Below are 24430 nucleotides of genomic sequence, written 5' to 3'. Positions count from 1 at the left end.
ATAACGACCTCACCTTAAGTTGTTTTTTTGTACATGGCCGTTGAGGTAGTTTAAAGTGTATTTTTCATGCAAAACTAAAAGGATAAAAGCAAATCTGACGTCACCGTCTCAGAGGAAGGTGTGAATCCTGCATCCCTTCATCATCTCCTCCTCCTGGTCTGATTCTACATTTAGTTATAAACCTTAAAAAACAGGAAATTAAATATTCAAAAATTACAGAATCCATCTTTTCTCTCCTCCTCTCCCTCTTCCTCCCCCATCAGCTCGTTCTAACCCAGCAGCTTCGCTCTGACCTCTGACCCCACCTCCCCCCCTCAGGGTCAAAGTCACCTCCTGGCCCCTCCCCCTTGCAGACACCCCACCCATATGGCCCGTAGGGTTCTGATTCAGTGTGGAGTGAGACTTCAGTCTGTGCAGCATCTGTGGAGTTTCTGCCGCTCCGAGGCTCCGAAGGTGGAGCAGAAAGACGGAAAAGTCAAAGAGAAAGTGAAGCAGAAGTGAAGGCAACTCTGGGAGCGACAGAGGCAGCCTGATTGGGACTCTGGATGTTCTGGATCTTTGGGATTAAATCTGGACCCTGATGGAGATGCTGATGCTGCTGCTGCAGGGACTCTGCTGCTCAGGTCAGACTCTAAGTTATTCTGCTGATGAACATGAAGCAATCCGACAGCAGAAGGCTTTAGTTTGGATGTTTAAAGGACCTGACAGTTAAATGCACTGCAAAAAATGAAAGATACTTACACTGGAAAAAATCAAAACCTAGATAAGTCATTTTTTCCTAAAATAAGTGCATTTGTTTTTGGATTGAGGAGGTAAAAGATACACTTTGCCAATGAAAAGACAATTTACACTTAAAATAAGAAAACACAATTGCATTGTCTCATTTCAAGTGCATATTATCTAATTATCTTATTTTAAGACTAAAAATATTCATTCCTTTGGCAAACTAGCTTATTTACCTGCTCAAATTAAGGGTAAATACACTTAATTTAAGAAGTTTTTACTTACCGTATGTCTAGATTGTTTTTCCAGTGTGTTCAATCTTTTTGAAATAAGTATTTCCTAAAGGTTTAGACAGTTGATAGATTATATTTAAAGTAAAAAACAAAAAAAATCAGATATAACTGCATTATATCAAATAATTTTACTTTAAGGTTAGAACTACTCATTCCATTTGGGAATTTTGGTTATTGACCTTAAATTAAGGCCAAGTAAACTCCTTTTAAGACATTTTTGTTCTTTTTAAATCAATTTTCGCATTTTGGGGTTCTAACAGTGAAAATGTGGAACATCAGGTTCTGATTCCTTTTTTATTTCCTCATCTGGTTTAGATCTTCCCTCCATCATCTTTTACATTCATCTTCATCATTTGCAGTCATATTCAGTAACTCAGAATGTTATAGAAAAGTGATTTAAATCCATCATTCAACTGGAAATTATTTGTTTCTTTACAAGATAAAATAAAACTTATACTGAGAATAGTCAAATAAATTACTTTGTTAAAAGTATAATATCGAATATAAATGTGAAACCTGCTTGTTTCTAGATTTAAACATCTTAAAGCAAGAAATCTTGTTAAGTAATATTATTTTGCTGCAGTACACTGCAAAAACGATCTAAAAATAAGTAAAAAGATCTTGAATTAAGTGTATTAACCCTTAATTTGAGGAGGTTAATGAGATAGTTGAGTATTTATACTCTTAAAATAAGATAATTAGATAATATGCACTTGAAATAAGACAATCCAATTGTGTTTTCATATTTTAAGTGTTAATTGTCTTGTTCAATTGGCAAAATGGCTCTTTTACCTCCTCAATTCAAGAACAGATGCACTTATTTTAAGAAAAAAATGACTTATCTAGATTTAGATTTTTTGCAGTGTAGAAATCATTTTAGTGGTTTTTCCTTGTAATTTTGTTTATATTATTGATTTTAGATGCTCTATGAAGCAGGCCGTTAATTCATTATTTAGATTATTATTCCTGATGGACGTTTTTTTTTCTGTTTTGTGGTTTTTCCATTTTGTTTTTTAATTAAGATATCACATGCAAATGACTAAAAGAAGAAATAAAACAAATATGGATTGAATGAAACCATGTTTAAAACCTGCTTAAAGGTTCATATTTACTGAAACATTCGGCTTTTCTAACAAATGGGGTTTTATCAGAACCAGAATGTCTTTATTTACCTTTTTTGTTTTAATTTTCATCATTTCATTTTATAATTATAATGTGGACACTGCAAAAAATCTAAATCTAGATAAGTAATTTTTTTCTTAAAATAAATGCATTTGTTCTTGAATTGAGGAGGTAAAAGAGACATTCTGCCAATGAAATAAGAAAATTTACACTTAAAATAAGAAAACCCCCATGGCATTGTCTTATTTCAAGTGCATATTATCTAATTATCTTATTTTAAGAGTAAAAAAACTCATTCCATTGGCAAACTGTCTCATTTACCGACTCAAATTAAAGGTAAATTCACTTAATTTAGGAAATTTTTACTTATTTCTAGATAGTTTTTGCAGTGGACTTCTTCACACTGGAAAACATAAACTAGAAATAAGTTAAAATTATCTTAAATTAAGTGTATTTACCCTTAATTTGAGTAGATAAATGAGACAGTTTGACAATGGAATTAGTTTTTTACTCTTAAAATAAGATAATTAGATAATATGCACTCTAAATAAGACAATGCCATGGGGGTTTTCTTATTTTAAGTGTAAATTTTCTTATTTCATTGGCAAAATGTTTCTTTTAACTCCTTAATCCAAGAAGAAATGCACTTATTTTGATAAAAAATTAGTTATTTTTTCCAGTGTGGTGGAACCGACCCAGATTAGCTCTAACTTGCTGGCTGTTGGCGGCGCGGCGCGGCGCGGCGCGGCGCGGCGCGGCTCCATCAGTGAACGTGTGAATAAATGCGGTGAAAGAGTGACTGAGGTGTGAAAAGCTCTGTAGGTCCAACCTGAGACGCTCAGGTGTTTTCCTGCAGGTGAACAGGAAGTGACACGCTTTGGGAGCAGACAGGCAGTCTGGGTGACATCTGTCCTCCATTTTTGGGGTGGGGGGGGGGTCTCTGTCTGGTTCCCAGGGTTTCGGTCCTGAAGGATTTATTGTGGGGGAGTGAAGTTCATGTTCAGAGACGATGGGTGGGAGGGGGTATCATCACCCCTGAACCCTGACTGTCGATGGGGGGGGGGGACCTGAGGTTCTGCTCACCCATCTTTCCTCTCAGCTCTTTGGACCAGAACCTTCAGATGTTTATCAGGTTCTGACCAACATCAGATGAAACTGAACAGCGGAGGATTGATCTGCTGATTCCAGCGCGAGGCTGAAGGTGGTTCAGGTCCAAACCCTTCTGGGCTCAATCTTACCAGAACTTCTGATTTCACACTTTATTCCCCCCCCAAAAAAAGGACAGTTGGACGGTTCTGGTCCATAATGATCCACTATGATCAGAAGTACTGAAAGGAAGCAGAACCATGGGTTCTGAATCATTAGACGTTGCTGTGACCCAAAGTCCAACCGGTTCATCAGCAGAACCTGTTCTGGAGCTTTTTCTTTCCTCTGAATCAGGTCCTTTCAGAACCAGAACCTAAAACCAGCAGTGAAACATAACCTGAAGCTGGAAGGTTCTGGAGCCATTTGGTTCTGCTTTGGCTCCGGGTTCGGTCTCTGATCTGGGATCAGGCTTCCTGACCATGAACTTCAGTCTGATGAATGATGAACATTTGTTTGGAGAAACAAAAGTCTGAGGAGCAGCTGAAGGTCTAGGGGGTTCTTGTGGGGATTCTGGAGGGGTCTGGGGGGGTCCAACAGCTGCTGCCTTTAGAGTGTTTGTTTGGGGGGGGTTGGCTGTTGTGTCTGGAGGGTCTGTTGTTTTCTTTCATGCTGAGGATGTTGGGGGAGGTTCCTGAGGATCTATGGAGGTGTCAGGGGTCAGGGGGGGTGCGCTGACATCACGGCTCACTGATGTGGGGGGGGGGGGGACTGTCAGATGGAATATAAAATAGAGAGATGGATGGAAGGAAGGTGAGGCCTGAAAGTTCTGCTTCCCTCACTGGATTGGACCCAAAGGTGACAGAACCATTAAACTTCCAGGTCCTCCTGAGAGGAGAAAACATCAGAAACAAAAAAGCTCAAACACAGAGCCTTTGAGTCCGATGTTTGCAGACTCATCGATATCAAGTGAGGAAGGGGGCGGGGCTTCAGGACACGTCAGTCAAACCTCTACAGAGTTCAAGTGCAGAAGGACCCGACCCGCCAGACTCAGGTCCGCTCTGCTGTCTGTGAACATCTCATTGCTTCTGCAGCAATAATCAGAACCGAAACACAGATCCGAACAGAGGGGCGGACAGGATGAGGTCGAAGGTTCTTCTTCTTGAACCCGAGGAAAATAGTTACGACTGATCCAATCAGAACCGGAGAGGTGACTGAGCACCTTCTGGTGTCAATAAACTCACTGCTGCAAGGATTGTTTATGGTTCTGGGCCAGTTTTCACCAAGAACCTCCGACTGAAAGCAGCATTTAATGACGTCAAGTTGATAAAAATGTTCATAATTCCACCATTTTTTTAAGATTTTCCCCTCTGAGTTCCTAAAGAGAACAAACCTTAAGAGGAGTGAGGAGGAACCTTAGTGAGAGGATGAAGGAAACAGAGACAGCTGATTGGCTGATCCACCACACTGCAAAAAATCTAAATCTTGATAAGTAATTTTTTCTTAAAATAAGTGCATTTGTTCTTGAATTGAGGAGATAAAAGAGACATTTTGCCAATGGAACAAGACAATTTAGATTTAAAATAAGAAAACACAATTGAATTTTCTTATTTCAAGTGAATATTATCTAATTATCTTATTTTAAGAGTAAAAATACTCATTCCATTGGCAAACTATCTCATTTACCTACTTAAATTAAGGGTAAATACACTTAATTTAAGAAATGTTTACTTATTTCTAGATCGTTTTTCCAGTGCAGCTACATAGAGGAGAAAAAGAGGACAGAAAGTTGTGAAACAATCACGTAATTATTAATATGGAGATAAGATGAACTTCATCATCATCAGGGGGAAATTATTTAGTTTCAGCAGCCAGGCAGGTTTAACGTTCACCTCTAGTAACATGGTTTTATTGAGGATAAATAAATAAGAAACAATTAAGTACTAAAAATAATAAAAATTATTCTCAATAATAAATGTTTTAAAATAATTTGAAAAAGAATAAAATCAATATACCAGATACAGTCCAATAACTCCGGTCCATTCCAGGCTTTTTCTAAAAGCAGAGAGAACCAAGTTTACCTTCAGCTCCTCTATTCTCCTCCACCAGCTGCTCCAGCAGCAGGTTCACTGGAAAATATCAAAATCTAGATAAGCCATTTTTACTTATAATATGTGCATTTGTTAGTGGATTGAGGAGGTAAAAGAGACAATTTGCCAATAGAACAAGACAATTTACACTTAAAATAAGAAAACACAATTGCATTGTCTTATTTCAAGTGCATTTTATCTAATTATCATATTTTAAGAGTATAAATACTCAACTATCTCATTTACCTGCTCAAATTAAGGGTAAATACACTAAATTTAAGACATTTTTACTTATTTGTAGATCGTTTTTCCTGCTTTCTCCTCCATCTTTTATCCATATTTGGTCGTTCTTCGTAAATCAACCCTTTTCCTAGAAACAGCCAATCAATGAAGCGCTGACAGTGGAATGAAACATTAAATAGATCCATGATGAGGAGGAAAGGTCTGTAGAACCGGATGATAAAGTTTATCAGTGAGGCAGAAAATGAACCAAAGAAATGCAAACCAACAATCAGACTGGAAAGAAATCTCCGAACTCTAACATCTTCCGAACCCCTAGGTGGCGCTGTGACGTCACACCAGGTAGGTTGGTCACATGACAGGAGGTCTAAGCTGGAAGCCATGTTTTGCTCTGATCGAAAGTGTCAAGTTTTTATGCAGAGTACTGACTGCAGATGTGACCTGAATGTGCCCAGAAATCCTGACATCATCATCATCATCATCATCATCATCATCATCATCATCATCATCATCATCATCATTATCATCATCATCATCATCACCATCATCTTCATCATCATCATCATCGTCATCATCATCCATCCTTTCGGTGAGTATAACGCATGTTTTAAGCTGCCTACCTGAATAAGGTTTGTGGGTTAAACTTTTGACCTGAGTTTTGACTGCTGGAGGTTTCTTCCTATTAAAAGGGAGTTTTTCCTTTCTACTGTCGCTATAAGCCTGCTTAGAGTGAGGGATTTCCTTCGAGTCAATAAGTCGATGCAATCAACTGGTTTTCTTTAGACGTTTTGTGAATTGGCGCTATAGAAATAAACTTAATTGAATTGCTACCAACTAAGGTTCTGACCTACCTGCCTCCCTTCAGGTGTGCTCGGAGCCCTGGAGCTTGCCTTTCTGACCGAACCGAGGGATGTAATCGCAGTCAGGGACCGCCCCTTGATGCTGCACTGCCAAGTGGAGGGGGAGGGGCCTATCAGCATCACCTGGAGACATAACGGCGTTCCCATAGTGACAGGCGTACGGGCGACAGTGCTGAAGAACGGCACGCTGCTCATCAGGAACTTCTCCAAGAGACGTGAGAGCAACGAGACGGATGCAGGAGAGTACGACTGCGCGGCAGAGAACCGCTACGGGTTGCTGATCAGCCGTAAGGCTCGAGTCCAACTAGCCTGTGAGTCACAGCATCATGTCGCCTAAACAGAGATCCGTGGATGGTCACTGAACGCCCCACACAGCAAACTGACCCGTCTCCTTTCCCGCAGCTCTCCCGAAGTTCCTGACCCATCCACAGTCCCTGGCTGTAGATGTAGGCGGTGTGGCCAGACTCAGCTGCCAGGTGAACGGGATCCCTGAGGCCAACATCACCTGGCAGAGAGACCGACGCCCGCTGAGCACAGCTGACCCCAGGTGACCCTCACCTGCCGATGCCCACACCGTGTTTATATATCAGGACATACATGTATCCTCAGATTCTCACTCTCGACCTTGTCTGCAGGTACACTCTGCTCCCCAACGGCGTTCTGCAGATCACCGGCGTTCAGCGCTCCGACAGCGGCTTGTTCCGCTGCGTCGCCTCAAACATTGCCAACACACGCTACAGCAATGAGGCGCAGCTATCCATCAATGGTAAAACCACAACCAGGGAGAGAAACCTCCTAACCCCAAGGGTCAAGGGTTAAACCAAACTGAGGGTTAAAAACCCAAAATGTCTGATCAAACTCTGAGTTAAAAAGCTCTGGATTTCAGTTGTGATGTGAATGCCAACCAATCCATTTTTTTTGTGTTTTTTTATGACTGTAGTTGCAGGATCCAGGGTCTACAAGGAGCCCGTCATCCTTTCAGGACCTCAGAACCTCACCATCAACGTCCATCAGACCGCCATCTTGGAATGCATTGCAACAGGGAACCCTCGCCCCATTGTATCCTGGAGTCGCCTAGGTAACAGCATCATCATCACTCTGCATCGTTAACGGGTCAACTGATCCGCACTGACCACCGGTTCTTACGTGTCCTGTCCTGTACAGATGGCCGGTCCATTGGGGTGGAGGGGGTCCAGGTTCTGGGAACAGGCAACCTGATGATATCTGACGCCACGCTGCAGCACTCAGGAGTGTATGTCTGCTCAGCCAACCGGCCGGGCAGCAGGTCCAGGAGAACTGCGCTGGGACGGCTCGTAGTTCAAGGTAAACAACAACAAAGAACAAATTTGTCTACATTTTAATTAGTGTCGTTAATTTCTTCTAATTTACAGCAAAAGTGTTTAAAAACTAAACAGGTCAATATTTTTATAATCAGAATAACAATAAGAAGGTTTGAAGTAAAACTCATACATAATAGCGGTGGTTCACAAACTGAGTGGTGCGCCCCCTATGTGGGGTATAATGTAATTGCAGGGCGACATGGTCGAAACGAATTGAATAAATGAACCAATTTGAGGAATTTTTTGCTGTTTTCTTAATGATGGAACCTAGACGGGACCTAAACCTGGCAGTTACATGTCTAAATGCATCTAGCAGCTATAACCCCATTTACACTACCCTGTGAAAACCGATCAATGCTGAGCTTAGCCTCGTGAGACCATCCTGATCTCGCGAGCTTTCAAGGTTTCACTCGCAGATCAGTCTGGAGACTCTCCGTTAAAGAAAATTTGGAGCCGTTCACCAAACGAACGTCCAATCAGCGTTGGCTTTGAGGCGGGTTGAGGTGTGACGCAACGAGAAGCGCGACAGTTCAGTCTAAAGAACATGGCGGCTTCAGCCAATGAAACTAGCGTTAGCGTGGCTATCGAGCAAGTTTTATGGGAATTACAGAGTATTTCTTCACTGAAAGAAGAGCAAAACACTGCTCTGGAGGCTTTTCTCAGAGGAAAAGACGTTTTTGCTCTTCTCCCGACTGGTTTCAGCAAGAGTTTGATCCATCAATTGGCTCCTCTTCGTCGTCGCTCTGTTAGTACGTAATATGCTTCGTTGATCTCATTGGTTTATTTGGCCCGTCTATCACCAACATAGATCAATCAGCTAACCAGTATTTTCGCCCCTTCCCAAAATTTCTTCAACGGAAGGTTTCCAGATGTATTTGCTCCGCATATCCATCCGGAGTCAGGTTATGCCTATCTTGATTCTTTACGACCATTTACACATCACAGTAGCGCGGTTTCGCACCTCCTAGTGGCGATCTATGGTACTACAGCTCTCTAGAGGTAAGCAAATTAACATGGTGGCACGCGTAACATTCAGGAAGTTTGCAGAGAGTCAGGACAAGAAGGCAGCCTTTGGTGAATTTACTTGACGGAGTCGGCCTTTGGGAAGTGGTTTACAGACACAGGAAACACCGACAGACGTTGAGGTTCATCACACTGCTAAGCAGAATCATTACTGGAAATCGTGTGGCACGGTAGGGAAGCTAGGATTTTAAGGAATGTCGGAAATGTAATGATTACGGAGGCTGACTGTAAGGAGATGAAGCGGTCTGCTCAGGAACCGAGCCAGAACTGAACAGTGCCGAGCCCTACTGATGGAGTTAGCGCAGTTCGGTTGATTCTGGCACGGTCTGGTTCAGTTTTGCATGCCATTTACACTCAACAGTTATCTCGGTTACCATGCTCCGATCGGATGATCTCGGCACGGTTTCAAAAGGGTCGCGTTAAAGGGACTTTAAAGTCACAGTGTTGCTTTAAATGAATCTTCATCTGGCCTTTCACTAATCCCATCCATCTGAAACTGTTTTCACATTCATATTAAATACCTTTTATGAGAAAATTATTAAATGAAGCTCCTTTGAACCCCTTTTCATGTCCTTTTTTCTCTTGCACGGGTATAATGAAAATTTAACTTACATGTATTTTTCTCATGTGGATGTAACTTTTGCCACATTTGCTGTTAGCCATGGTTCATTTAACATCTTTTCCTGGTTGTTGACAAATAAGTAAAAAGTTACAGAAGCAGCAACACTAACCAACTGCCTGCAGGTGAGTCCCTGCACTGGAAATTTAAATCTAGATAAGTAATTTTTTCTTAAGATAAGTGTGTTTTTTTCTTGTATTGAGGAGGTAAGTGAGACACTTTGCCAATGGAATATGGGAGCACCAAGAACATTTACATTTGAAATAAGAAAAAAAAACTAATCAATTGTCTTATTTGTCGGCCTCAGCAGATGGCCGCTCACACTGAGCCTGGTTCTGCTGGAGGTTTCTTCTTGTTTAAAGGGAGTTTTTCCTCTCCACTGTCGCTACAAGCATGCTTAGTGTGAGGGATTGTATTTGAGTCAATGAGTCGATGCAATTGACTGATTTTCCTTGGATAGAAAACTTTGAATCAATCTGACTGGATGATCTGGGTGAACTGGAAAGTGACCTGAGATGACTTGTGTTGTGAATTGGCGCTATAGAAATAAACTGAATTGAATTGAAAATTGAATCTTATTTCAAGTGTATATTATCTAATTACCTTATTTTAAGAGTAAAAATCCTCATTCCATTGACAGACCATCTTATTAACCTACTCAAATCAATGGTAATTACACTTAATTTAAGACATTTTGACTTATTTCTAGATCGTTTTAGCAGTGTGCAGGTGAGTCCTGATTGGTGGAACAGAGATGGGAGTTTTGCCAGCAAGGCAGGCTAATGTTAGCATCCTTCTAGGAATGATGTCAATAAAGGGGGAGGACCAAATCGCTCTCTTGTTGGTTTTCCTAGTTTGAATAAATAATTTATAGGGGTTATTTTTTTAAAGAGTTATGTTTAAAGAGAAAAACCAACCTTAAACAGAGGGAGGAAAACGTCTCTAAACTTGGAATGCAAAGTCCAGTGGATTGTTTTTTAACTCTAACATTTTGGAAACTATAGGGGGAAAAAAGCAATTCACATTCCCACTTCGGATTTTCCTGCAGGTTTTAATTGAAGCACGACACCAACACTTAAACGTGAAAGAGTCGGATTTCCAAGTGATAAAAACTTTAAGAATAGTTGTTTTCTTTTCATATCATATTATTCAGCTGAATCATCAAGTTTGAGCCCTAGATTAAATTAGAAAGGGTAGAGAAACCCTTTGCTGCCTTGGCTCGAAAGCAAGATGCAGGAAAATGTCATTATCATATAACAGAGCAAAAGGAGATGTTAACTGAGACCTGCACACAGGTTTTGAATTATTAGCCAAGCTTTTGCAGTAGATGATGTCGAAGACATCAGTTTTTACCAAAAATAGAACAGTGGAAATTAGACACAGAGCTCTATATATATATATCATGTCAGAGAGAAACATGTTTCTCCACTAAGGCGGCAGATGCTCTTATTTGGGAGCTGAGTTGATACGGTCTAATGTCTGGGAGGGGGAAGCCCCCCCTTTGAGGAAACACAGTGTAGCTTTTTTTAGATGAGGCCGTCCCTCTGACAGATAAACAAACTAAACCACCTCTGCAAAGCTCTATACATTAAAAACATATTCAAAGTTTCTTTTTGGCCACAGAAGTGTAATAATTTCATTTTTAAATAAATTCTGTTCAGTTTATTTCTATAGCTCCAATTCACATCATGTCATCTCAAGGCACTTTCCAGTTCACCAGATCATCCAGTCAGATCGATTCAAAGTTTTCTATCTAAGGAAAACCAGTAGATTGCATCGACTCATTGACTCTAGCAATCCCTCACACTAAGCATGCTTGTAGCGACAGTGGAGAGGTAAAACTCCCTTTGAACAGGAAGAAACCTCCAGCAGAACCAGGCTCAGTTTGAGCGGCCATCTGCTGAGGCCAACTGGGGTTCAAGGAGACAGAAGCAGACATAGAAAAAGAAGCATAGATACAAAAGGCAACTGTTAAAGGCGGCCCAGTCCAGGAAACACGCAGCCAGGCAGACGAGCTTCGAGCCAGCTCCCATGTTAGATTTCCCATCCAGTTAGTGACGGTCAGAGAAACAGGACTACACTGAAAAACAGGCCAAGCTCCAACATCTAGAAACAAAGGTGTTGATGGCAGCAGCACAGCTGATATTTCTCTCCAGGATGGAGTCACAGCCAAACAGGAACAGACCAGATGAAGCTACTATGAGAAAAAGCAGAGAGAGCAGAACGTTAGAGATTGAACTAACAGATTCTGCAGAGTGGGAGAATAGAGATAGAATGAACCAGAATGATGAAAAAGGCGTCCCTATGTCCTCCAGCAGTCTAACCCTAAACAGTGATGGGACTAACGGCGTTGAAAGTAACGGCGTTACTAACGCCGTTACCTTGTTTTAGTAACGAGTAATCTAACTAATTACTTTGACTGTAACTATAACGCAGTTACCATTGCAGGCACCCCGTTACTGCGCGTTACTTAGGTCGCGCAATGAACCTTTTTTCATGATAGGACTCGTGCGCAGCTGCGTGAAGCTGACACCCCACCCACGTCAAAAAACTCTGCAAATAGACTGAATGGTTAGTGCAACGTTAGTGCAGATTTGTGCAGAAAAAAATATTGTTTGTGCTACTTTTGTTTAAGAGATATTAAAGATTTATTTTAGGTCATCCAGAGGTGCGCGCCTTGTCATGAGAGAGGGGAGGATGAGAATCCGTCTGTCAGTTGAATAGGTGGGTGTTTCTGCTGGCGGGTGTTAACGTACAGCACACACAGAGAGATGGAGAGTGAGGATGACTCCAGCAGCAAAACAGCGTTTTCCACATGGAAATACCGGTGTTACGTAGAGCTGCGTTTCCCCATCACATAACGGTTTCCTCTGCATCTCCACACAGCGCAGGCGGCACGAGTCACCGCGCAAGCGACAGGAAACGCGCATGCTCGCTAAAGGCGCGCAACAGTCGCTCTGTGCTCGCGCCACAGGAGAAGTATGGAGAGCGTGAACGATCAAATGAACCTGACAACAGCCAGAAATGATAGCCTATATGGAGAAAGGGAGAAATCTGGATGGATGGATGGATGGATGGATGGATGGATGGATGGATGGATGGATGGATGCTCTGCCTTCTCAACCTACTGTATTTTTTATTTTAAACATTATTTGATGGCCTTTGTGGCAGGGATGGAGATCCATATTTTATGTCACACACAGAGTATACATCTAGATAGATAGATAGATAGATAGATAGATAGATAGATAGATAGATAGATAGATAGATAGATAGATAGATAGATAGATAGATGTTGCAGTATCTATAACAACCCAAACACACAGGATTTCAGAATTAGACATCCCCAGTTATTAATTTCATATACTCACCAGATCTGAATGTCCTGTTATAAAACTTCACATCGCGTTCCCCCTGATGTCATTTACGTTGAGTTGCAATAAATGCTAAACTGTCTGCAGGTTCTTGTCTTTGTCGTCCTCTCTATTCAGCTGGCTTTGGAAACACACGGCGAGAAGGTGGGGGCTGGGTGGTGAGGTTTACGGGGGCGAGAAACGCAAAAGTAACGCAATAGTTACTTTTACTAGTAACTAGTTACTTTTATTGTGGAGTAACTCAGTTAGTAACTCAGTTACTTTTTGGGAGAAGTAACTAGTAACTATAACTAATTACTTTTTCAAAGTAACGTGCCCAACACTGACCCTAAATCACAATTTTTACCACTGTTGTCCACCGTTGACCCAAATGAGTCAGTATGTTCCATATTTTTAGGTTAAGACTGAGATCTGAAAACTGATATATTCTGAGACCTGAGGATGTTCTAAAATGTACACCATACCTAGGTAGGAGGTTCATTTTTATATGAGCAACAAGGACGAGCCAATACGGCGTCGAGTTCCGCCACCTCTCCAGGGTTTAGCCCACTTTGGGTTAAACAAGGAAGGTTCTGTTTTTTGGGACAGATCAGCTTTCAGGAGCTGAGGCTGATTGAACATCCACGTTTCCATCTGTCTGCTGAACTTGAACTCATCAAGTCCAACATCTCAGTCTGGAGGCCTCCCTGCTGTCGACCTATGACCCTCTCTGGGAGCGTGTGACGGTGCACGTCTTTGTGCACGTGTCAGGGAGAACAAAGAGGATGAAGAGCTGCAGATCTCCATATTTACTGTTTACTGCCTGCTTCAGGTTCAGGTGGTTCAATCCTGCTCCTGTAGCTCCAGGTCCAGGTCCAGGTCCAGGTCCAGGTGACAGAGATCAGTAAATCACTGATCCATTAGAGGTTCTGTGCACCGCTGGTTGTTTTTAGGTCTTCCACGGGTGGGTGAGGGTGTGTTTGTTTGCTCCACTCAGCTGGGGCTCAGTCAGATGTCAGGGAGGGGGTGGTGGGGTCAGAGGTCAGGCAGCCTCATTGTGTGGGGGTGTGTCTCATTAGAATATTGATTAGCATGAGAAGAGTCTAACTCCACAATGAGGACTTTGTTCCCACCGAAGCTCCGTCTGTCTGGTGGAGTTCTCAGCAGAACTCGCTCCGTCTGGGTTTCCGAAACACGACTCAGATATTTGCTTTCACAAGGAGAATAAAGTAAAACCAGCATAAAGTTTTAGTTTTTCCACAACAGACTATCTAATGTGAGGAAAAACCCTCTAATACTGAAGTCAGAGAGAAACCAGGTGAGGCACTGGACCGTATCTACAGAGATTAGAGAACCGGAACCTTCTAGGCAAAAGCAGGTCCATCAGCGTCAGAATAATAAAGTTATACACTGGAAAAAATCTAAAAAAATCTAGATAAGTCATTATTTTTTCTTTAAATAAGTGCATTTGTTCTTCAATTGAGGAGGTAAGTTTGACAAGTTGCCAATGGAAAAAGACAATTTACATTTAAAATAAGAAAACCCAATTGCATTGTCTTATTTCAATTGATTATTATCTAAATATCTATTTTTAAGAATAAAAATACGCATTCCATTGGCAAATTGGAAAATTACATAATGAAATTAGGACTAAATACACTTAATTTAAGACATTTCTGCTAATTTTTAGATTGTTTTCCAGTTTATGCTGCATATACGATCTACACATCAGTAAAAATGTCTTATATTAAGTGTTTTTAGCCTTAATTTGAGTAGGTAAATACGATAGTTTGCCAATGGATTGAGTAGATTTACTCCTGAAATAATAAAATTGGATAATATGCACTTGAAATAAGACAATGCAATTGTTTTCATATTTTAATTGTAAATTTGATCCATTGGCAAAATGTCTCTTTTACCTTCTCAACCCAAGAACAAATGCACTTATTTTAAGAAAAACTGCCTTCTCTAGATATCGATGTTTTCCAGTGAAGAACAACCAAGTAAATCAGTCCTGTTCAAACAGAGATTAGAGAACTGCACTGCAAAAACGATCTAGAAATAAGTAAAAAATTTCTTAAATTAAGTGAATTTACCCTTAATTTGAGCAGGTAAATGAGATAGTTTGCCAATGGACTGAGTATTTTTAGTCTTAAAATAAGATAATTAGGTAATATGCACTTGAAATAAGCAGTGATGGGACTAACGGCGTTGAAAGTAACGGCGTTACTAACGCCGTTACCTTGTTTTAGTAACGAGTAATCTAACTAATTACTTTGACTGTAACTATAACGCAGTTACCATTGCAGGCACCCCGTTACTGCGCGTTACTTAGGTCGCGCAATGAACCTTTTTTCATGATAGGACTCGTGCGCAGCTGCGTGAAGCTGACACCCCACCCACGTCAAAAAACTCTGCAAATAGACTGAATGGTTAGTGCAACGTTAGTGCAGATTTGTGCAGAAAAAAATATTGTTTGTGCTACTTTTGTTTAAGAGATATTAAAGATTTATTTTAGGTCATCCAGAGGTGCGCGCCTTGTCATGAGAGAGGGGAGGATGAGAATCCGTCTGTCAGTTGAATAGGTGGGTGTTTCTGCTGGCGGGTGTTAACGTACAGCACACACAGAGAGATGGAGAGTGAGGATGACTCCAGCAGCAAAACAGCGTTTTCCACATGGAAATACCGGTGTTACGTAGAGCTGCGTTTCCCCATCACATAACGGTTTCCTCTGCATCTCCACACAGCGCAGGCGGCACGAGTCACCGCGCAAGCGACAGGAAACGCGCATGCTCGCTAAAGGCGCGCAACAGTCGCTCTGTGCTCGCGCCACAGGAGAAGTATGGAGAGCGTGAACGATCAAATGAACCTGACAACAGCCAGAAATGATAGCCTATATGGAGAAAGGGAGAAATCTGGATGGATGGATGGATGGATGGATGGATGGATGGATGGATGGATGGATGGATGGATGCTCTGCCTTCTCAACCTACTGTATTTTTTATTTTAAACATTATTTGATGGCCTTTGTGGCAGGGATGGAGATCCATATTTTATGTCACACACAGAGTATACATCTAGATAGATAGATAGATAGATAGATAGATAGATAGATAGATAGATAGATGTTGCAGTATCTATAACAACCCAAACACACAGGATTTCAGAATTAGACATCCCCAGTTATTAATTTCATATACTCACCAGATCTGAATGTCCTGTTATAAAACTTCACATCGCGTTCCCCCTGATGTCATTTACGTTGAGTTGCAATAAATGCTAAACTGTCTGCAGGTTCTTGTCTTTGTCGTCCTCTCTATTCAGCTGGCTTTGGAAACACACGGCGAGAAGGTGGGGGCTGGGTGGTGAGGTTTACGGGGGCGAGAAACGCAAAAGTAACGCAATAGTTACTTTTACTAGTAACTAGTTACTTTTATTGTGGAGTAACTCAGTTAGTAACTCAGTTACTTTTTGGGAGAAGTAACTAGTAACTATAACTAATTACTTTTTCAAAGTAACGTGCCCAACACTGGAAATAAGACAATGCAATTGTGTTTTCTTATTTTAAGTGTAAATTGTCTTGTTCCATTGGCAGAATGTCTCTTTTAGCTCCTCAATTCAACAACAAATGCACTTATTTTAAGAAAAAATGACTTATCTAGATTTAGATTTTTTGCAATGTGGATCTTCTTAGCAAAAGTAGGTCCATCAGGGTCAGAACAGTAAAGTTACACAGCATATACTATCTACAAATAAGAAAATATTCTTATATTAAGTGTATCTACCCTTAATTTGAGCATGTAGGTAAGAGGATTTGCCAATAAATTGAGTATATTTACTCTTGAAATAATATAATTAGATGATATGCACTAGAAATTAGACAACGGAAATGTTTTTCTTATTTTAAATGTAAATTGTCTTGTTCCATTGGCATAGTGTCTCACAGAAATTCACGTATTTCAAGAAAAATAGCTTGTTTAGATTTCAGTTTGTTGCGCTGTACTCTAAAGAACAACTGCACTGGAAAAACCATCTAGAAAAAAGTAAAATATTTCTTAAATTAAGCGTATTTACCCTTAATTTGAGTAGGTAAATGAGGTAGTTTGCCAATGGAATGAGTATTTTTACTTTTAAAATAAGATAATTAGATAATATTCACTTTAAATAAGACAATGCAGTTGTTCTTTTTCTTATTTTAAGTTTAAATTGTCTCGTTCCAGTGGCGAAATGTCTCTTTTATGTCCTCAATCCAAGAACAAATGCACTTATTTTAAGAATAAATGACTTATATAGATTTCGATTTTTTTCCAGTGTAGATCAGTCCTGTTCAAAGTGGCGCCAGCAGGATCTGCACTGGAAAAAAATCGAAATCTAGATAAGTCATTTTTTCTTAAAATAAGTGTATTTGTTCTTGGATTTAGTAGGTAAAAGAGACATTTTGCCAATGGAACAAGACAATTTACACTTACAATAAGAAAACACAATTGCATCGTCTTATTTCAAGTGCATTTTATCTAATTTTCTTATTTGAAGAGCAAAAATACTCATTCCATTGGCAAACTATCTCATTTACCTACTCAAATTAGGGTAAATACACTTATTTTAAGATATTTCTACTTATTTTTAGATCCTTTTTCCAGTGTGATTGGGCCCAATAACACCTAGCTGTGTGGTAAAGTGAGGAAGAAGAGGGTTTGTGCAGAAAAGTGGAACAGAAACAGGGAGAATGTGTCGTACAGCAGCTGGTCCGAACTAAGGAGAACAGGGGGCAGAAAGATGTTCACACAGACTGGACCAGGCCTCCCAGTCGGGCTTACTGGGTTCACATGTTATGGTGCTTTTCTGGGATGATTTCTGCCCCAAACAACTGCAACGATCCAGATGGATCCAAATGCGTCATTACCACTGCCACCATCATCATCATCATCATCATTCTTCTGTTTCTTCTTCTGTCTTCTGTCGTTTTCTCTGTGAATGAGTTATAAGTCAAAGTTTGTGCGACACGTCGTCCACACTTCATAGATCACCCTTATGTCCATGCTAATTAGCCCACCCCCTTCTTCTTTGCATGAAAAAGCCAAATGGGGCGGGGCTTCAGCAGGCCTGTGTGAGCCTGGTCTCTGGGTTACTGTGGCAACAAGCACGAGAGGCGAGACAGCACCTGTCTGTCTGCGGAGGGGTCAGGAGGTCAAAGTGGAGTTTAAACACAGACACAAAGAAGTTCAAGTTCAGAAAGAAAGGGGATAAGTTCACTGGCAGGACAGCGTGGGAAACCTCAGAGCCTCTCGGCTTCTCTGCGTGTTTGTTCTGCCTCCTGCTGGATGAAAAGAGGTGCTACAACTATCTTACTGCAGCTCGCAACAATCAAGGATCCTAAGAGATCATTGAGGTTAATTGATTCATAAAGTAGAACTTTTTTAGATTTATCCCACATGCAAACATTAAGCTTCAGTGTTTTTAAAGGGGATCAAAGTTTCAGGAAATCAGAGAAATCCCAAGATTCAGATTCTAGGCCGATAGAAAAAGATTTTACTACAGAAAGTGTGTAACTAGATAGAAAACTGTGAAACCAAAGTACAAAGACAGCATAACCTTTCACTATTTTTTTGTTTATCTCGACTCATATTGTTAGGCAAATTTAATCAATTTTATGGATTATCTGATAGTTTCCTGATATGAAACCACTGCGTGTCCTGAGCCCCTAACATCTTCAGTGACTCCCCCACCATGGACTGTTCTCCTCGCTAACCTCTGGGAAGTGACTTCACAGCATTCAATGCAGGTCCAGCAGATTCCACAGCAGCTTTTTCCCAACTGCCATCAGACTGCTGAACTGTTGTTTTTTCTCCTACACTGTTTACATTTGATCACTCTGGACTTTATTGAATGGAAATGTTAATCTCACTCAGTGTTGGGCAAGCTACTTGTCCAGTGTAGTGAGCTAAGCTATCAGTTACTCTACAATAAATTAAGCTTCACTACACCAAAGCTACCACCTAAAGAATTATAGCAAGCTAAGTTACACTAATGTGTTAAAAGTAGCCTAACTACATCAGAAGCTACTTAACGTCGTACCAAGCTAATATCAGCCAATGACATAACACTATGTAAACATTGCTTTATGATCAGCATAATAAAAAAACTTAAGTAATTACTAGTAGACAAAAAAATAAACAATCTGGTGTTATTAGAACCAAATTAAAGGTACTGTTTAGTGTTTTACACATCGAGACATGGCTATGAGTTTGCATTCAATGGACATCTCTTGGGAAAACAAAACCCTACAAAAGGCATCTTATTTCTTAGTTATGCCCTGGATTTTGTAGCGTTTTTGGACGCTACGTCGCTACTTGATAAAAATAATAACGTCACTACTGGAAAGTTACTTGATAAATAAAGCAGTGATGCTACGGTCAAGCTACTGGAAAATGTAGTTAAACTAATAGCTTCGCTACATGTAGCGGTGCTACTGCCCATCACTGATCTCACTACTATGCTGCTACTCATTCACTGTCTGAAAGCTGTACAAAAATAATTTGTGTTGTATAAAAGTTGTCTAAGTCTAAGTGATGCAGCAATATTCCAGCTGCAGTCCCCAGCTTATGACTATTTCATCAAACTCCTGAACAATCCTTTTCACAAATTATCATTCATTTATTGTTGCAAGTTTCCCTTTTTTAACTAAATTAAATATTAAAATTTGGTTTTGTGGGATTTACCACATGTTTTGAGGTACAGCATTCAAGTTTAATTGAACTGTAGACACATTTATTCAGACATTAAACATCAATTTGTTTAATATCTGCTCTCAGCGCCACCTATAGGTAAGACTAAACCTGTTGGTTCCTGTTAAATCATTACTTTCTGTTGCTCTGCAGCTCCTCCTGAGTTTGTGCAGTGGCCCCAGTCTGTATCCAGGCCAGCAGGGGGCAGTGCAGTTTTCAGCTGCACAGCCACTGGTGTCCCAGAGCCACACCTCATCTGGTTGAAAAATGGCAAACTGCTCACTCCAAGCGGAAACGTCAAGCTCACCAATGGAAACACGTAAGACTTCATGCTGAGTAGGTCTGTTTGCCAGGTTCTGGTTCTTCAGAACCCTCAAATTAACCATCATTATATCCCCCCTGCAGGACACTGGCTATCACCCGTATAACTCCCGAAGATGAAGCCATCTATCAGTGCATCGCTGAGAACAGCGCTGGTACCAACCAGGCCAGCGCCCGGCTGGCCATCGTCCAAGGACCTGAGCTGCCGGAGGCCCCCACTGGGCTCAGAGCTGTGGCTCTCAGTTCCAATAGTCTGCAGCTCACCTGGGACCAGCCAGAACCCCACGTCAGCCAGCAGATCATAGGATATGTCCTACACATCAGGAGGCTGGGAGGTAAGAGGGCAGGGCCATATAGAGCTTAAACAAACAGGAAGTCCGTTCTGTTCCAGATAAGGGTTTGTTCAAGAAGGAGAGGTACCTTTAATCAGACTCTGCACACGTGGGAGCTACAGCAAAGTTCAACCTGGATATGGTTCATGTTGCGTCTACAGAACCTGATGGCGCAGAGCTACAGGAGGCTGTCGACAAGAGCACCTTTGTACATGCCTTCGAGAACCTGGAGGCTGCCACCACCTACTCCATCTACCTGAAGGCGTACTCTGCTCAGGGAGGCAGTCAGCAGTCCAGTGCCATCACTGCCACCACGCTGGGAGGAGGTATAGCACATACACCAACTAATCTGTGGAACAACCACTCACCTTAGACACAATGAGGCCCACTCAAACAAACAAACTTACTCCCCTGAGGTATGCCTTTTCACCTATACACATTTATCTACCACAGGCCTGCTCATTTAAGAAACACCTATTCATACGAGCCTTGCCCCCTCATCTCAGACAATCTCATTCACCTGTGGCACAACCGCTTAATTGAGGCCTGCCCACTCAACTTGGACATACAGTATACCTGAGAAAGACCTACCCAGCTAAGCATATCCACTCATCTTAGACAGGCCCATCCATCTGTGATACACCCACTTACCTGAGTCCCTGGACATACCCACTGAAATTAGGCCTGCACACTTACCCTTGCATATCCACTCACCTGAGGCAGACTGATTCACCTGAGAGAGACCCACTCAGCTTAGGCATGCCCACTAACCTCAGCTTAGACACACCCACTCCCTGAGGCACACTTCGTCAAATTAAAGTGAACCAACTCACCTTAGTTACACCCACTCAATACTAGACAAAAGTCTCATTTTAGTGTTAGCTAACCAAGACCTCTACCTCTTTCACAGTTCCTAGTCCTCCCAGTTTCTTCACCAAGGTCCTAAACCAGACTGCTATGCAGGTGTACTGGGAGCTGCCCAGTAAGCCAGGAAAGGTGGAAGGCTTTAGATTGGAGTATCGTGCTGTCTCGAACCCTGACATTCAGGGACAGGAGTTCTTCCCAGGACACATCAATACTCACACCATCTCCCACCTAGGTGAGTAAAGGGCTGGTTATACTCCTGCAGCAGTGCGTCGCTGTGAGCTTGTCGCAATCGGATTGTTGGTGTCTGTGTGTTGGTTTGACAAGCTTGTTCGCCGTATAAAACCACTCATCCAACGAGTGTTGGATCACCCGTGAGTGTTACTGAAACACTGGGCGTGGTGCTGCATGTTTTGGCTTCAGGTACAAACCAACAGACTGTTGCACAGACCTCCAAACTAGGGATTGTGTCCAAGTTGTGCCAGGCGTTGTGAACAGCACTACAGCCACAGTTTCTGCCTTTAGGTACCAAACAGGAAATACGCATACTGTAGAGCAGATGTAGATTTGACCAATGGTCACCTACAATGTTGAGAAGGTGCACCAGAGTTTCTGCGCAAGGAGGTGGGGTATGTGTGTGTTAACCACGATTCACATGCAGACGACCTGGTTTCTGAGTATAAAGTATGAGGGCCCACCCTCAGTTCACCTGATCACACAATTGCAAGTGTTGCTGGCTCCAAATTGCAGAACTCGTGTTCCATTACAGCAGTAGCCATTCACAATTTCCTCACTTTCCTTGATGGGCCCTTGGCTGTTCCCCTACAATTTTAAACATCAATGTTTGTACTAAAATATTCTTTCTGTCAAAAATATGCACGCCCAGGAGGAGGAGGGGGTCACTCCAGTGGCTGGAAGTTGGCTGCCATTCGGCTTGCGTTTGACTGGGAAGGGAAATTTGGAATGGCTGCTACTGTAGTTCTCAGACAACAGCTTTGTTAAGGTTTTAAGAATCAGCTGTGTGCAGATACTAGATAACAATGTGGTCAATACAAAGTCCTAATACGGGTAGAAATACAAATGTGTGGATGTTTCATTGTGCAGAGCCGGCAGCGGTTTATGAGATCCAGTTGGTGGCATTTAACGGGAATGGGGACAGTCCATCTACACGTCGCCTCGTCTCTCTGTCAGAGGACGAAGCCTCTGCTTCAGGTAGGAGCATTCCAGGACTCATCCACTGAACTGTTTAGTGTCAGGTTAACTGGATGGGTTTGTCTCCCTTTAGCTGGTCAAAGCTGTAACTGTGATCAGTCGGACCCTTCCATGTCGACTCTGCTGGTTGGCGTTCACAGTGGACTCGCCTGCATCCTCTGCTGCCTGCTCTTTGTCCTGTTGGCCTACAGACGCAGGTAAATATTCGTCAATACCTTGAGGTGCCTCATCAGCACCATCACTATGTTCTTCATCCTCATCTGCCTTTTCTGTTTAGCTTTATCTGCAGGAAGGAGGCGAGCTGGGAGACACCACCCACCTTGAATGGAGTCAGAGGTTCCAAGAGTCCCACAGGCGAGAACATTGAGCTGAATCAGGTAGGGATCAGCAAAACCAGAAGAGATGGCTCAATAATTTCAGCATCACTTAAAGAAACAGCACCAGTCAATCACAGTCCAGATCTGACTGAATTCTTTAAGACTGAAGCTTTGGCCTCCAAATGTGCTAGACCTTCTGGGTTATCCAAGATCTCAAGATTTAAACCGTATTCCACAACAAAGTAACCTCCAGATTATTTTATCCTTTTTTGTTTATATATATGTACAATTAACCTGGTTCCTGTGGTAGAAGTGACTCTGGAGTAGCATCCGTCTTTATGATAAATGTCCTTCTCTTCTGTTCCACCTACAGAGATGTGACTCCAGCTTTCCACCAGTGATGGTCATGATCGAGTCGACTCAACCTGTCGAGCCTGGCACAGGAACCGGATAAATCCCCTCCCCCTCCCCATCTCCAGCTGTGGTGGCCTCCTCACCTCCTGACAGCCTTACCTTCTAGTATCTGTTTTTTTAGATGATAATGATGAAGAGGAGGAAACTCCAGAGACCATCTGATTCCACAGAGGACCAAAATTTTACCACCTCCAAAACCTCTGCACTACAGCTAAGATGTCCATTTGCTCTGGATGCAATTCACACTCTTAACTCCAAACCAAAACCAAAGCTGATTTCCCTCTGATCCAAACTCATGGCCTACCCGGGTCACGTGACCCACCCCGTCCTCTGTGCAATCAGATGTCCCTTCCTGTTCAAACCAAACCCTATTATTCGTTTAGTTTTGCATTATTTTAGTTCGATCACCGACTGTGCCAAGTTTTCTGATACGATGAGGCCTTTCACCGCGCTGACCAGAACCCGGGTCCTCAGGGAGTCCACTAGAGCAGGTAGTTCACCTGCCGGGTGTCTCAGGCCCAAAGCCAAAGGGATGCAATAGAATCTGGTCAGAAGGTGACAGAAGTATTCACCTTATGTCAGGATGCGGAGGATGGCAGAACTCAGCTGGAGCCCCCCTTCCCCCCTTTACCAAACTCTTCTCCTCCAAAGAGCGCTACCTCAGGCTCGACACCGTTAGCCTCTTGCTGCTGACCAGGCCAAGCTACCTCAGAACCAAAAGCTCCCCTGGAGCCAAGTCCAAGTTTCTTCGTTATGATTGCTCCCCTGTTGATGTCCTCAGTCTGACCATTACCAAGAGGAGTCTATGAACTTTGTCTTTTTCCACCATCAGAGTATTATGGTTTCCATCTATCAACGTCTTCTCCAGTGTTACTTCAGAGACCCAGAACTCCTACCCCAGGTTAGGATTAGAATCTAACACAACTACTATTGGTCAGTCTTCACCTACTTCAAAGCACCTAATGCAACTAATTCATCTGGACCTTTGATAGGACCCTAACAGCGTCTAATGATCTTAGTATCTAACCTAAATCTTCTTTGCAAGTAATCAGAGCTTCAGATCAGCCTCTTCTTCTCATCATCTCATGCTTTAATTTTAAATCTAAAGAAAAAACGTTTTTTTAGGCGAATCAAGAACCAGAGAATGTCTCACTCATGGTGAGCGATTTTAGAACCTTCTTGACTAGACAGTCTTGGCTTTTGGAGTTTTACCTTCTGAAACAGTGATCTAGAAAATGTCAGTCATACTGATTCATCTTCACCTATCATGAGGCTGCAGATCTGAACAAACAGTAGACCTTACATTCCAGAAGTCCTGGTCTAGATTCCATAATTTCATTTGAGTAACCTGAACATAACGCCCCTTTGGAATGTGGTCTATGTAGCTTCCAGAGATCCACCTCAACCACCTAGACCAGAATTCTTGGAGCCAATCCTAGGCTTTCTCAGGCCTGAAACTTGATGAGTCTGCAGGGTTTGGGTCCTGAAGTTTCCTGGAG

General features: G+C 41.9%; 1 protein-coding gene across 1 annotated transcript; it reads left to right on the top strand.

Annotated features, from left to right (window-relative positions):
• The first annotated feature begins 376 nt into the window (after positions 1–376).
• Positions 377–23850, top strand: LOC119780941 (immunoglobulin superfamily DCC subclass member 3-like). The gene is made up of 14 exons (XM_038281196.1): positions 377–623; positions 6417–6722; positions 6814–6958; positions 7047–7177; positions 7352–7489; positions 7576–7734; positions 19625–19790; positions 19877–20127; positions 20286–20450; positions 21035–21223; positions 22093–22200; positions 22274–22397; positions 22478–22577; positions 22891–23850. The coding sequence occupies exons 1-14, from the start codon at positions 581–583 to the stop codon at positions 22969–22971; spliced, it is 2106 nt and encodes a 701-aa protein (XP_038137124.1). The 5' UTR covers positions 377–580; the 3' UTR covers positions 22972–23850.
• Positions 23851–24430: the final 580 nt, after the last annotated feature.

This window comes from Cyprinodon tularosa, unplaced genomic scaffold (genome assembly GCF_016077235.1).
Source record: "Cyprinodon tularosa strain WSP-4 unplaced genomic scaffold, ASM1607723v1 ctg168, whole genome shotgun sequence".
In the NCBI taxonomy this organism is placed as follows: Eukaryota; Metazoa; Chordata; class Actinopteri; order Cyprinodontiformes; family Cyprinodontidae; genus Cyprinodon; species Cyprinodon tularosa.
Note: the sequence above shows the minus strand (reverse complement) of the source record. Positions and strands in the feature narration are given on the sequence as shown.

Coding starts and splice junctions, on each gene's coding strand:
- LOC119780941 (XM_038281196.1), top strand. CDS start 581: ATGGAGATGCTGATGCTGCTGCTGCAGGGACTCTGCTGCTCAG. Junction 7,735..19,624: donor GGGACGGCTCGTAGTTCAAG/GTAAACAACAAC, acceptor GTTGCTCTGCAG/CTCCTCCTGAGTTTGTGCAG. Junction 21,224..22,092: donor TCACACCATCTCCCACCTAG/GTGAGTAAAGGG, acceptor TTCATTGTGCAG/AGCCGGCAGCGGTTTATGAG.